The sequence below is a fragment of the Brassica napus genome, chromosome C5, assembly GCF_020379485.1.
Source record: "Brassica napus cultivar Da-Ae chromosome C5, Da-Ae, whole genome shotgun sequence".
Taxonomy (NCBI): domain Eukaryota; kingdom Viridiplantae; phylum Streptophyta; class Magnoliopsida; order Brassicales; family Brassicaceae; genus Brassica; species Brassica napus.
The window spans coordinates 54,568,306-54,583,086 of NC_063448.1; the positions used below are offsets into that span (position 1 = coordinate 54,568,306).

A 14,781-nucleotide genomic window follows, 5' to 3' on the forward strand; every position below is an offset into this window, starting at 1 on the left:
TTCACCTTTGAATCGCGGAATACGATTTTGATGAGAGAGGAGAACCATCGACAGAACCGTCAACAGATCCATCGAGAGAATCATCGAGAGAACCGCCGAGAGAACCGTCGAGAGATCCGTCGAGAGATCCAGAGTCGGGAGGAGATGCCTCGGGAGGAGATTCGTCGGGAGGAGAACCGTCAGAGAGGAGATGCGCCGTTGAGACAAAATCCCCCTTTCAATCGCCGCGAGAGAGAACGAAAGAGACGAGGAAAGTGAAACTCGATCCAAAATCGATTTTACCCTTACGAATTTTCATCGTCCATTCCCACGACGCCACGTATCTCCTAAGGACGAGACAAAACACTTCTTAGTTAAGCGCCTTCATGATATTGGCTAATTTATATTTAAATTAAATACGATTAATGCTAAGTTATGTCATTAGCATCACCGATAATGTTGCCCTTAGTTTTTCATTAGTAAAACTTTGACCCTCGTATGTTGAAACGCCAAGTTTTCAATCGCTTGATTCATTGAACGAAGACGCAACACACAATAGGTCTATCAAGAAATGCAATTCAAATCAAATCCCACCTAATTATTAAAATTTCTCTTTGTTTCAAAAAAATGTACATTTTAAAATTTTCACATATATTAAAATAAATATTAAATTTTGATTATCAATGCATTTTTTTTGCAATTAAATATTTCATATTATTTTTAACCAACATAATTTTAGTTAAACACAATTATTGTTTTTAAAATTCAAAAATTACCATTAGTTAATATATTGAAAATGTTAAAAAATATATTTTTTTGAAACGATTTTTTTCTTTCTAAAAAACATGAACATTTCGAAACAGAGAAAATGTTAATTTGGTTCGGTTTCACCAGATTCCTGTCATTCCGGTCAATTGCAAAGGTCGGATCCGGTCAATACCAAAATTTTGCAAATATTATATTCTTATCAGTTAATTAAAAATTCCACGAGATTCGTGTCACTGAAAATAATATTAAAAATTTGATAAAAAAATATTATTAAAAATTTCTTCCAAGAAAATATCAAAAGTGCATACATGTATACATACATTAGAGCATCATTAGTGGTAGATCCTCTACTAAGAATATCTTATCAATATTATATTAATATTATGGAATAACAGAAATAAATTTTAAAAATAAAAGAAGATGGACTAATCTCTATGTGACAGCTAGAATAACAGTTTCTTCCCAAAACTCAAACGCTTCTTACTAACGAGACGTCTCTGTTATTTCTATCATCTCTCTTTTCTTTTTTTGATTTTTCTTTGTTATTTTTGGGGTTGATTAGTAGATGTTGTAGGTGCTGTTGACAGCCCTATTTATTTCTACAACACCAAATTCAGAGCAATCAATATTTAAATTTTTTTTTGAAAACACAGCTCTTGAAATAAACTACAGCTGTACAAGTGCTCTGCATAGCCAAATATCCAAAGCAATTTTTTAGTGTTTTCCATAAAATTCTACGGCACTAAAATCTAAAGCCACAACAAAAAGTCTACAGATTTTTTTCTACAACAAAAATTTTAAATTTACAACCATTACCAATCGGACCCTCCGTGGGAAGAAGCTGTGATAAACCTCCACTTCTAATGCTCTTAGACACGTGGGTACACTGTATACTTATAGTTGACTTTTGGACACCGAAGATTAAGGGATTAGGCACGTTGGTGTAAGAGAAGTCACTTAGTGGATCTTGTCCTAAAAAGAACTAGCAGTCAACATTTTAGTCTTCAGCTTGAAGTATCTCCAGCTCTTTACTTCTCCAAGCAGACACAATAACACTCTTTTCCCCCGCAGCTCTCGGATCTCAAATACCGTTTTTAACTTTAGAGGTTGCAAAAGCAAACTCATGAACATCTTCAACTTTTCTGGGAGAAACCAAAGAGGAAAAGGTTTCCATCAAAACATCAAAGAACATCTCTTCTTATCTGGTAATAATGTCTCTCTTCACCTTTCACTTCTGTCTTGGTCTTAGCTTCTGTCTTAGATTTACATTTTCCTCTGTTTTAGTCAGGTCAAGTTAGAGCCAACCACTGAAAGAACTTAGTTTTCGTATGGGGAGATCTTGTTTGCCGAGATGGAGAGTAGGAAGACTAATGGCAGGATTACAACTGATCCTAGGGTTAGTAGTGATCACTGTGAGCCTCTCATGTCTCTATAGATTCCATTCCGCTGGTTACTTCTTGCAAAACGAAGACATTTGCCGCACCATCTACACAATCAAACAAGTCAAGAACAACGAAGGATTCGATCTAAAAGCGCTACACGACCGTGTCGATGATGTCCTCGAAAAGATGGATAACTTGTACGACAAGCTAGAGAAGACGGTAAAAGAAATGGAGAAGAGCAAAGAGGGAAGCAAAAGAGAGATCAAGAAGTTTCTTGAGGATGAAGTAATGAAGCCGTTTTATCACGCTCACATCGGGTTGAGACAAATCCGCTTACCAAACCCTCAAGGAATCAGAAACTCAACGGAGAAAGAAGATCCCTTGATCAACAAGTTTCTCGTCGAGGAGATAAGGAAGTACATAACCCCAAAGGAGAATCATGTTGGGAAGATGAACATGTTTGGAACAGAGAGAGTTTACAACACGATAGGTCACGCATGTGTGTTGATGAAGACGGAGCTAGAGAAGTACATGGACTACGACGTTGGAGCGTATTGTGATGATGATTGGAGCTTAGCACAGAAGCTTATGGTTAACGGGTGTGACCCGTTGCCTAGAAGACGGTGCTTGACAAGAGCTTCAATGACTTACCAGAAGCCTTATCCCATCAACGAGTCGTTATGGAAGCTTCCTGATGATAGAAACGTGAGGTGGGGGAACTACCAGTGCAGGAGCTTTGCGTGCTTGTCAAGTAAAAACCCTAAAAGGGGTTACACCAAATGCACTGGATGTTTTGAGATGGAGAAAGAGATTGGTAAGTGGATCACAAACAGTACTTTGTTAGCTGATTTCAAGATTGATGATGTTTTGAGAGTGAAGCCAGGTGAGATTAGGATTGGTTTGGATGTCGGTGTTGGGACAGGAACATTTGCAGCGAGAATGAGAGAGAATAATGTGACTATTGTCACTACTGCTCTCAACTTGGGAGCTCCTTTCAATGAGATGATTGCGTTGAGAGGTTTGATCCCTTTGTACATCTCTTTGAACCAGAGGCTGCCGTTTTTTGACAATACCATGGATATGATTCATACTGCTGGGTTAATGGATGGTTGGATCGATCTTCTGCTGATGGATTTCGTGTTGTATGATTGGGATAGAGTGCTGAGACCGGGTGGGTTGCTGTGGATTGATAGATTCTTCTGTAAGAAGAAGGATCTTGATGACTACATGTACATGTTCCTGCAGTTTAGATACAAGAAACACAAGTGGGCTATATCACCTAAGTCAAAGGATGAGGTTTATCTCTCTGCATTGCTTGAGAAACCTCCTCGTGCAATCTAGCTACACAAGTTTAAGCTTATATGTTTGTATCAGACATTCTAAATTCATTTGATTGTCTAATATTTGTTTTAATTTGAAAACAATTAAGAGTGTTTCCAGCTCTGTTTGAGTTTTACTAGTTGAGGATTATCTGACTGAACTTGAAACTGGCGAGAAATACTTTTATGGAAAATTATAATAAAAACCATAAACATCAGCTCAAGTTACAGAACCAATGGTTCACTACTTAATATACCTCTGGTCAAGCTGTTATCTTGCTCCCATGAACTCATAACACCCTATCATCATCTACTCTAAGTTTAAAGGAGAATGGACTTTTCTAAAAAGACACCAACCCACATGAGTTGTTGGCCTTTCAACTTGGTACTAGAGAGAGGATTTGAGTCTTGATTCGTCCCATACACATTTGGATTTCTCTGTAGATGGGTAGGTTCTGGGGGCATCGAGGCTGCAGGCTTGTAACTGCTGTGTCTATAAGCTGTGCCACATCAGATGGAGGGTACTGCCTCTCTGTGCACATCTGCATGTCACGAGAAAGAAAAGTTCAATGAAGTACTATGATGATGATGCAGTTTGATCCCAGTTTTGTGATGAATGATTATAGATTCATAAAGTGCTTCCAGATGATCTCGTTGGGTATGCAAATCCATCCAAGCAAATTTCTGATTACCTGAATCATGAGCCAAGAGGCAACACAGGATGTGACTAGCTCTGAAGGCATTTGAGCCTCGTTTTTCTCTGAACCATCTTGCGAGATGAAATCGTTGTTAGCCATAGGCTTTGATGCGTCTGAGGAGGGAGATGGGTTTTGATGATGCTCTACGCCGCCGTTTGCATGCTCTTCATGTTTGACCACAGAGCTGCGCAACGGCTGATGTTTGCCAACCATGTCCAAGGCTTCTTGAATCATTTTGATGGCATCTTCTCCTTCCTTCACAGATGATGCAGCCTAGAACCGTAGAGTGATACCAACTTAGCAAAACATATGTATGTAAACAAGAGATTATATGACAGCGGCTATAGATCAACACCTTGATAGCTGCATCCACCATTGCTTGCGCTCTTGTCTTTGAGCCCTTGACAATCTCTACCATCTCAGGCTCCATTTCCTGTCAGACAGCACATTTATTAAGCTAGTTCAAGTTAATCAGAAGGCAGAGTAGTGCAATACCTTTTCATCTAAAGCATGCTGTAGTGCAAGTACTCGTTGAATCTCAGCTTCTCGTCCTTTGCTATAATTTATGATACATGGCTGACTAGTCTGATGTGGGCTTGCTAACACTTTACCGTGCAGAATGGGAGCAACCATATCACCCTGTCGAGAAACAATGTGTTATCCACAAGATAGACAGAGCATGTGTGACAAGAACTAGTCAATTCCATCTTCATTTACCTGGTTCAGAGATTGATTCATGGAGAAGTCGACATTCTCAAGTCCGCATGGAGGGAATATAACAGACACACCACTTAGCTGTGCTTCTTTCTTTATGGACAAGCACTTATCAACTTGCCTCCTCAGACCCTCTGGCATGTATTCCAATGGATTTGAAGGCATACAATCAATGTCCTGTTGAAAAAAATGTGACGTTCAAACTACCTGAGACTTTTATTTATCTATAAATCAAAATATTTTGGAAAGTGTGATTTACCTTAACTAACTCAACGCCCACGTCGTCGAACAGAACGTTGCATTGGCTATGGTCAACAGTGAGGATTTTCCCATCATGAATCTCTCGTGTTTTGGGATGGATGGCAATGACTCTATTCCCAACTGCTAATGGCCGAGCCAAATCTGTAGGAAGCCCTTCCCTTGCACCTGTTCGAAGCTCTGTGTAATGCTTTCTCACAGACTCACGGTACTGTTTGAGTTTCTCCCTCTCTTCCTGTAAAAATCTCTCAGAGAATCTTCGCGGTCTACCAAGAGAGCTGCAAGAAAGATAGAAAGAGCAACCTGTTTAAAATCTACCTACATTCTCTGGGAGCATGTCTATCTACAAACTTGAACAAACCTTTTAATGACGCTCCATTCAAGACGAGTAAGTCTAGGAATGTGACCAAGTCCTACGTGATTTAGGTAATCGACAAACTCCATCTTTGCAAACCAGGGATGGTCGATAGCACTATAAAACCATTCGAACATGCACCTTCGACGTGCCAAGGGATGCGTTAGAGAAGTACGAAGCTTATCCTGACAATGGAATAAAACAAATATCAGAACAAGATTTTGAATGCGCATAAGAGAAAACGAAGTTACAGGCCTACTCCTCCACCTTTAATAGCAACTCCTGTTCTGAAAGAGATCTTGAGCTGCGCGAAGCTTTATGAATGGTTTCAGAAGATTTATTATCCCTTTCCTGTAAGCTTTTCTTCAGACTCATCTTACGCCTGTTTGGAGGCTTCTGCGGTATACTGGCTGGACCCGAATCAGAAACTTCTTTAGTTGTTGCCACTTCTACTACATCCATCGCAGATCTTTTCTCATCGCTCGTTGTTGTAGTAGATTCCTCCAACTCCTTGACAGCGTTCAATTGTTTTGACTGAGGGGGGCCTTGACCAGAGCGTTTTGTTCTAAGCGAAGACTTCATATTAAGGTCTTCTTGAGCCAATTCCTTCTAACACAATAAACCAAATTATATTAGTTAGTGTTTTCTTCAGAAGCACAAACTTGAATATCTCGAACTTGATTAAAAGGATAGTAATCACAAGATCCGAGGTTTAACTATGATTAAAAGCTAATGCACAAATGAAGCAATTTAGAAGCACTAACTCAAATTATATGAGTTTAATATTTTCTTCAGAAGCACAAACTTGAATCCTTGTCAAGGATCTTGAACTTGATAAAAAGGATAGTAATCACAAGATCAGAGATTTAACTGTGATTACTAAGACAGCGTTGTTTATGGATAATACCTGCTTTTTTATGGATTTCTTCCGAGTAGATTCAGCTGGAGTTTCATCCCATAGCTTCTGAAAATTAAAAACACGATTCATATATTTAGCTCCAAGATACCTATAGCGGAAAGTGAATAGAAAACTGAGAGAACTATCTTCTTGCTGACCTTTGGTTTCCGCTTTCTTCTTGAACTGCCACTAGTAGGCTCCGGTTCAGGCTTCTCCATGGGAACAGCGTTACAATCAGTGGACGGTTGCCTTGAAGATTTTGGTTTTCTACTGTAAGCAGCGTTCCCAATAGCAGAAATTGCATGAAGGAGACTATCATCTGGTTCTGAATCTGCTTTTTCCCCATGACTATCATCTGGAGAGCTAGATTTCTCGTCCATTTCGTTTTCTATCCTCTCTTCCTTCAACTGAGCAGATGATTCTGGACCCAATGCAATATAGTACAACTTTATGTGAGCCAATCCGCATACTCATTGAGAAAAAAAAGATAAATTTTCAGTTAAAATTGGGTGCAATGGTTAAAATTGCACAAAGCTCACCTGATTCCATCAAAGCTCCCGGAAGCAATGAAGCTGACAAATCGGCTAAGGCTTGCAGAGCATCAAATTCATCTACACGGGAAAAACACATCCCATCATATGTATAGCACTTAGTTTAAGTGAACAATGCATAAAACATAATCAAACAAATCTCACAACAGTAAGATTAATGTTTTTTTTAATACCTCCGGAAGTAAATTTGTTGTCTTTTTCTTTTGGGCTGCGAGGTGAATATGTCCCTCTTGAGGCTTCAGCACCTGCCTTGCGTCTCTTTGATTTAATTCTGCTCCCCTCAGTGGCGCTGCATGCTCCACCGTTGTCATCAGAATCATTACACTCTGCTTCTTCGACTTTAACTCTTTTCTTGTAGACCCTTTTAACCTTCCGTGGAGCCTCCATTTCGCCAACTCCTTCCACATCCTCTCTATCAGATTCAAGCTTCTTTTCTCGGCTAGCTTTTCTCGTTCGCGACTGGTCAAAGGACAAAGTTGAGTCGTGTTTTTCAGTAAATCAATAAATAAAAGGATAACTGCTGTAAGCTTCTAGGGGGCTAGAGAGTTAACCATTTTCCCCCAGGTCTTTATTGGCGAGTTGTCGCTAGGTTCTGTTCTTTTATTTGGTGATTCAGAAACTTGTGGAGACCCTTCCCATCTGGATGCGTCTGTTAATGTCAATTCTAAAAAATGTGCAGCAACATCATCATTAGCATCAATTCGTTGCTTTCTGGCTCTTTTATTTGGTGGAGTAGCGCCTTCCCCATCATCCCGTGAAGTCTGTACAGGAACCCGAGGTGTGCGTTTGCCAGTGGCACGTCGATGAGTTCCTACATGAATTTCATAATCAAATTTACACATTTCTTGAAACATATACTAGTGATGAGTTAATGCAGCGTAGGAACTTTACCATTAGCTCGTGCTTGTTTCAAAAACTTGAGACATCCATCAGTTGACGCAACGGGATGTTGTTGTCTATCATCTTCCTCTCGAGAATCACTAAGCTGAGGTTTTGCACGTTTGCGCTTTTGCTGTTTCCTCGGTGCTTCTGGAACATCAAGGCCCTCTCCTTCACTGCCACTCCCTTCCTAGAAGAACACCATAAGATGTGATTACACACCAGTCCACATAACTTTTATTAAATACAAAAACTGACCCAACAGATTGCCACATAGGGTAACACAAAACTCAGAGTTTGTTAGTTTTTTCACTGTCTACTCGCGCAAATTACTGGAGGGGTTATTTCATTTTCTCATGTACATTCACTTCAACGAATGTCATTGTTGTGCCATCCACAGTTAAATAGAATATCTCACCATGACGCTGTAATGATCGGTCATCATAGCAATGAGACCAGCTACAGAGGCAGTTCCTTCCGGAAGAGATAAATAAGCCTGTAAGAGGAAGCTAATCTTATGAATCCAAAGTTATCTAAGTCTAACTGAGATAAAAAGAAGTATTGACTCGCACCTTATTCATGTTAAAAAGAGCTTCCACCATGTCAACAGACCTGCTATTCCGAATTGCAGCAGCCACCTAGACAAAAAAAAAAAAGTCTTCAAAACTCTGAGACCAAGTAAGATAAAGGAATGTGAGTGAAGGAGTTATAACTTTACCTTTCTCCAGTCCTGCCCGTACTTTCGGTAGTAGTCATAGAAACGCTCGAGCTCTGCTTTGGTCCACTGAGGTCCCAGTTTGTCAGAAAATTTCGTCTTCTACGATGAGCAAAAGCAAAACCATAACACATCTGAGTAATAACATGTCGTTCAACATTCAAGAACACTCACACGCTGCTTAGATTTTCTGGAGCTCCCAGCATCTTTTCTCGGCGAGGGCTCGTTGGTGAAACGCTTGTTCACACTCCTCGACTTCCTAACCGCCGGTGCCATCTGCAGGTGTTTCTCTGACCAAAAGTATTTTAATTAGTTAGAAACTAATAAGAGTCAATATGCAATTGTTTAAAAAAAAAAAAGACAACTTTAAACTGATAAACAAACTTGTCTTCCTCTAAAGCATAAGCCAAAAATATAGAGACTTAAAAAAAAAAAATCAAAATTTTAGTTTAAATTAAAAAAAAAAAAATCTATAACTAAATTCTTGGATCATGCGGGAAAGATAAATAGTCTCGGCAGTATCGAGAATCGGAAAAATTAACGGAAAATCAGAATCAGATTCAACATTGGGTGTTTCAAAATCAGTAATTAATATTCATTGTGGCGAAACACGGAAAAAATAAAAATCATTCACAAAGGAGCAAACTTTCGATGATTCCCCAACAAAAAAAAAAAAAAAAACTGAAAGTAACTTCAATCGAGTGAACTTAAAAATCCCAGGTGAGGTAAAATGGAACAAGATTCGAAACCCCCCCCCCCCCCCCCCACGCGGGGCTATACAACGAAGAGCTTACGCAGAAGTGTAAGAGAATCGATTGAAGGAGAAAAAAGGAAAACACTTTGAAAAACCCTAATCGAAAACAGATCCATCCAAAGACGATTTCACTCACCAATTACGTGACTTGGAGAAGGGATAGACTCTGAATACACATAGAAAGCGAAACGCAGTAGGTTTTGGAGTCGGAAAAGCAACGAGCCTTTTACGATTGAGAAATTTGAAACACCACCAAGGGTTTTAGAGAGAGAAGTTTTTTTAAACCAAAAAAAAAAAAAAAGGATAAGAGAGAGAGATAGAATTAGGGGAAGAAAATGAGTAAAGAGATGTTGCCGCGAAACTTGAATAGACGGACGGCTTCATCCAATAAGCGTTCCCCATTTGTCATTTTTCTTATTTTTTTTTAATTTATTTTCCTCCTTTATTCTGTTTCACTCTGTTTATATCAGAAGCTATGTGTGATCCTGAACGTCCACGTGGACAATGAGTTTAATACACCATTCGATGTCTTAATTTTACTTGAGTGAATTGTGCCATTATTGTGGTATCTGAAGCAGAGGATTATATTTAAAAACATGGGGATTTTTAAAAATATGTCAGACAACTTAATTTAATCAAAAGATAATTTGTGGTTAAAAAATCTTTAGTTGATTGGCAGAATATAACATATGAAGGAAAACAATACGTAATTTTAAAAAAAAAAAGTTATATCATCTAGAAAATTTATGAAATTGATGTTTTGGATGCCAAAATATATTATTAACTCAGTGGACATGAACTTCAGAAAATTAATTATAGTATCTATTTCTAGTTATGTAATACTGTATGGGCTCAATTCTTGCTTAGTTACTTTAAACAGTCAAATATAAATGGGCCGGGCCTTTCAGTTTGTATTGCACTAATAAGATTTTTTAAATAATGTGAGGGTTGATTTGCAATATGTCACTAGTTAGTTATAGACAATTCATTATCTATCTCCTCCTCCCAGTCGTTGTGTGATTCTCCTTCCATCGCCGGCGATGACTCCTCTAACCCTTTCGTCGCCGTCCCTGAACCGCGTCCTTTTCCTCACCTCCCGTTACTCTCGCTCTCCGTTTCTCCGCAATTTCAAATCCCTCCCTTTGATCCACCGGAAACTACCTCACAACCATCTTCTCGGCGCGAGGTGCGAAGCTAGCAGCAGCTTTACCGCGAAGTCTTCTAAAGAGATTCGAAAGGCTCGAGCCGAAGCAGTTGTGGACGAGAAGCTTACCGCGCTCCGGCAACAGTTTTCTAAGCCGGGCGTTGGAATCGATGCTTACATCATACCTTCGCAAGATGCTCATCAGGTTTGATTTTTCTTTAAACCAATTCTTGATTCAAACGAGAACTTGAAACTAAGTTTCCTGCTGCTTCTGCACGTTATTACAGTTAACTCAATGTGTTTCATGAACATATATGTCTTTGTTTCTCTGGACATTGGTGTGTTGTTTCTTCTGCGGTTGATGTTGTTGTTTGAGATATCTCGTTGAAAGCTTAGATCTTTAGGAGCTTAAGATCTTCTATGTATGTATTTTCTGTGAAATTAAAGTTAGCGATGTGATGTGAGTTTGATTAGCTTTAGATTACACATTGGGATGTGATTACTGATGATTCAAACGAGAACGTTCTGGTAGATTTTGAAATTAATTTTCGTGCGTTTTTTCTTGCACGTTATTACAGTTAGCTCAATGTGTTTCATGAACTTATGTATTTGTTTCTGGACATTAATGTGGTTGTTCTTCTGCGGTTTATGTTGTTATTTGAGATGTATCGGGTGAAAGTTTAGATATTTAGGAGCTTAAGATCTTCTGAGTATGTATTTTCTGTGACATTAAAGTTAGCGATGTGATGTGAGTTTGATTAGCTTTAGATTACACATTGGGATATGATTACTGTTGATTCAACGATAACGTTCTGGTGGATTTGAAATTAAATTTCCTGCTGCTTATGCACGTTATTACTGTTAGCTCAATGTGTTTCATGAACATATGTCACTGTTTCTGGACGTTAATGTGTTGTTCTTCTGCGGTTGATGTTGTTATTTGAGATGTCTCGGTGAAAGTTTAGATCTTCTTTATATGTATTTTCTGTGAAATCATTGATTAGCCTGAGATTAGACATTGGGATTGTGACTACTGATGATTCAACGAGAACGTTCTGGTAAATTTTGAAATTAAGTTTCCCTGCGTTTTTTTTTGCACGTTATTACAGTTAGCTCAATGTGTTTCATGAACATATGTCACTGTTTCTTGACATTCTGCTATGAGTAGTGTGTTGTTATTTGAGATGTATGTGTAGAGTTTAGATCTTTAGGATCAAAAATTTGTCCTGCTTCTGAGTTGGATCCATAAACTTCGTGGGTGTTTCATTTAATGGCTTGAGTGTGATTTTGTCTTCATATTGGTGCTAGAGCGAGTTTATAGCAGAGTGCTATGCGAGGAGGGCTTTTATATCAGGGTTTACAGGAAGTGCTGGTACCGCTGTTGTCACTAAGGATAAGGCCGCTCTATGGACAGATGGCCGCTATTTTCTTCAGGTTTTTAATCATAATCCATTTGAAAATCTCTGGATTGCCGTCTTCTACAGACATTTGAAAAGGATAGTATTTCTTTGTTTAAAGGCGGAGAAGCAATTAAACTCTAGCTGGACTCTCATGCGTGCTGGTAATCCGGGAGTCCTTACTGCAAGTGAATGGGTTGCTGATGTTTTGGCTTCTGGTGGAAGAGTTGGTATTGATCCTGTAAGCTACTTCGAACCTTCTAAAGGCTTTTCTTTTTCCCTTGCGTCCTTGTGGTCTTATTAATTGACATAGAGCGTGCGATAAAGTACCAACCATTGAATTTAGAAAACATTATTACAAATTAATTATTTTTAAGAAAATTTGGTGTTTTTTGTTTGTAATTTGTATTTACAATACTTTGTGATTCATGAAGGGAGCAGTTCCTTTTTTCTGCCGATGCAGCTGAGGAATTGAAGGAGGCTATAGCAAAAAAGAACCATGAGTTGGTTTACCTATACAATGTAAACCTTGTGGATGAAATATGGAAGTACTCGAGGCCAAAGCCTCCAAGCAAACAAATAAGGGTACATGACTTGAAGTATGCTGGTGTAGACGTGGCGTCGAAATTGTCGTCTCTGAGAAATGCAATTATGGATGCTGGCGCATCTGCCATAGTTATATCCATGCTTGATGAGATTGCATGGGTGCTTAATCTGGTAATACTACAGATCTGTATAGTACCGTTGTCACTGTACTAATTGCAGTTTTTTTTCACTTAGTAACCAAAGCATTGATATTGTATTGTGCCTCTTTTTACTTGCAGAGAGGGAGCGATGTTCCACATTCACCTGTTATGTACTCATATCTGATTGTAGAGGTTGACCAAGCCCAACTCTTTGTAGATGATTCCAAAGTAAATGAGGAGGTGAAAGATCATTTGAAGAACGCAGGGATTGAACTTAGACCTTATGATTCCATTCTTCAAGAAATAGATAGGTAAGACTTTGATTATACCTTAGAACTTAGACCTTATGGTACTTTGCCTCACTTTGAGTTTTATCAGTCTGGCAGCGCGAGGAGCTCAGCTCTTGATGGATCCATCAACCCTCAACGTAGCTATCATTAGTACCTACAAATCTGCGTGTGACAAATATTCGAGTAAGCCCGAAAGCAAAGAAAAATTTACTGATGGCTCCAGCACGAAACCCTCTGGCATTTACATGCAGTCTCCTATCTCCTGGTCAAAAGCCATTAAGAATGATGCCGAGCTACAGGGAATGAAGAACTCTCACTTGAGGTAAACAGACTCGTTGCAATACCATGTTCCCTAATTCAACTTCCTTCAGAGGATTTCAGTGATCTATTCTAAGCACATATTGTGCAGGGATGCTGCTGCTCTAGCTCATTTCTGGGCCTGGCTGGAAGAAGAAGTGCACAAGAATGAGAACCTTACGGAGGTTGATGTCGCTGACAGGCTCCTGGAGTTCCGTTCAGTGCAGGATGGGTTTATGGATACAAGCTTCGACACGATAAGTGGTATGGTTAATGTCATCCTTACTTTTAGAGCTTACTCCACGATACAGAGTCATTATTATTCAGTGAACGATGTGCATTATTGTCCTCATACTCCTACAGGTTCAGGTGCAAATGGAGCTATTATTCACTACAAACCAGAGCCAGAGAGCTGCAGTCGCGTAGACCCTCAAAAACTTTTCTTACTGGATAGTGGAGCTCAATACGTCGATGGAACAACAGATATCACCAGAACAGCACATTTTAGTGAACCTTCTGCCCGAGAAAAAGAATGTTTCACCCGAGTTTTGCAGGTGTGGGATTTGTCTCTTCTTTCTTGAACAAACAGAGATGTGTGAGATGCCTGTCTGATTGTTTTTTTTTGGGTTGTAGGGTCATATAGCTCTTGATCAAGCCGTGTTCCCAGAAGGTACTCCTGGTTTTGTATTGGATGGGTTTGCACGCTCTTCTCTATGGAAAATCGGACTGGATTACCGCCATGGTAACACCTCTATTCTGCCTTTTGAACTTTATTCACAGGAAGGAACTCATGTTGATCTGATATGTTGTCTGCCTAACAGGGACAGGACACGGTGTAGGTGCTGCACTCAACGTGCATGAAGGTCCTCAAAGTATTAGCTTTCGGTATGGAAACATGACCCCTATTCAGAGTGGTATGATAGTAAGCAACGAACCGGGATATTATGAAGACCATTCTTTTGGAATCAGAATTGAGGTGCGACTTGGTCACTAGTCCATGATTGTCTATAATATGTATCAGATTAGTTAGCTAACAACTATATCGGCTTGCTTTTGCAGAATCTCCTTCATGTGAAAGATGCTGAAACACCAAACCGCTTTGGTGGTGCTACGTACCTTGGATTTGAGAAGCTTACATTCTTCCCCATTCAGGTACAGAGTGACTTATAAATCATTCTAGCTTTTCTTTGTATATTTATCTCACGCAATTCTCGCTCACTATATGATGCAGACAAAGATGGTTGATGTTTCTTTATTATCTCATGCTGAGATTGACTGGCTTAATAGTTACCACGCTGAAGTCTGGGAAAAGGTTAGTCCACACAAGACTTGCATCATGTGCTTAGCAAGCCAAGATCATATCAAACATGGCTTTACTTTTACTTACATCATCAGTTGTTTAAACCGTTTGAGATATATCCTTGGCAGGTTTCACCTTTGTTAGAAGGTCCTACTCAGCAATGGCTCTGGAACAACACTCGTCCATTAGCCAAACCATGATCGAACCAAACCAAATGTTATTCCCACTTCCAATGAATGAATATAACCAAAATCCACTCATTTGCTGGTTTGTGTAAAATTACAAAACGTAATACTATTCATGTAAGTTTACAACAGAAGGCCCGCTTTTATTAATAATCTCGGATTAACACAATAACTCTTCCAAATGTTCAATTTAAACCCAAAGACCTCACCTG

General features: G+C 39.2%; 3 protein-coding genes across 5 annotated transcripts; 2 read left to right on the forward strand and 1 right to left on the reverse strand.

The window, feature by feature from the left end:
• The first annotated feature begins 1,774 nt into the window (after positions 1-1,774).
• LOC106345644 (probable methyltransferase At1g29790) lies at positions 1,775-3,480 on the forward strand. Of its 2 annotated transcripts, none has more exons than XM_022703614.2 (2): positions 1,775-1,952; positions 2,032-3,480. In XM_022703614.2, exon 2 carries the CDS (start codon positions 2,076-2,078, stop codon positions 3,468-3,470), a length of 1,395 nt encoding a protein of 464 aa, XP_022559335.1. In that variant the 5' UTR covers positions 1,775-1,952; positions 2,032-2,075; the 3' UTR covers positions 3,471-3,480. The 2 variants fall into 2 exon arrangements, with proteins under 2 accessions (XP_022559335.1, XP_013640270.1); XM_013784816.3 differs by having other exon boundaries at positions 2,036-3,480.
• A 137-nt stretch (positions 3,481-3,617) lies between these two features.
• Positions 3,618-9,633, reverse strand: LOC106453045 (protein ALWAYS EARLY 2). Of its 2 annotated transcripts, none has more exons than XM_013895264.3 (19): positions 9,407-9,633; positions 8,691-8,806; positions 8,520-8,618; positions 8,374-8,439; positions 8,220-8,297; positions 7,814-7,991; positions 7,474-7,733; positions 7,096-7,381; positions 6,911-6,982; positions 6,530-6,792; positions 6,381-6,437; positions 5,741-6,079; positions 5,480-5,658; positions 5,120-5,396; positions 4,864-5,037; positions 4,642-4,785; positions 4,502-4,579; positions 4,141-4,419; positions 3,618-3,990 (listed from the first exon to the last, which is right to left on the reverse strand). In XM_013895264.3, exons 2-19 carry the CDS (start codon positions 8,790-8,792, stop codon positions 3,826-3,828), a joined length of 3,096 nt encoding a protein of 1,031 aa, XP_013750718.1. In that variant the 5' UTR covers positions 8,793-8,806; positions 9,407-9,633; the 3' UTR covers positions 3,618-3,825. The 2 variants fall into 2 exon arrangements, with proteins under 2 accessions (XP_013750718.1, XP_013750717.1); XM_013895263.3 differs by having other exon boundaries at positions 5,741-6,082.
• Positions 9,634-10,218: 585 nt separating this feature from the next.
• LOC106453043 (aminopeptidase P2) lies at positions 10,219-14,738 on the forward strand. Its single transcript, XM_013895260.3, has 13 exons — positions 10,219-10,619; positions 11,723-11,848; positions 11,933-12,052; positions 12,253-12,528; positions 12,636-12,808; positions 12,876-13,109; positions 13,197-13,348; positions 13,448-13,638; positions 13,718-13,826; positions 13,906-14,060; positions 14,144-14,236; positions 14,316-14,396; positions 14,513-14,738. The coding sequence occupies exons 1-13, from the start codon at positions 10,311-10,313 to the stop codon at positions 14,582-14,584; spliced, it is 2,091 nt and encodes a 696-aa protein (XP_013750714.1). The 5' UTR covers positions 10,219-10,310; the 3' UTR covers positions 14,585-14,738.
• Positions 14,739-14,781: the final 43 nt, after the last annotated feature.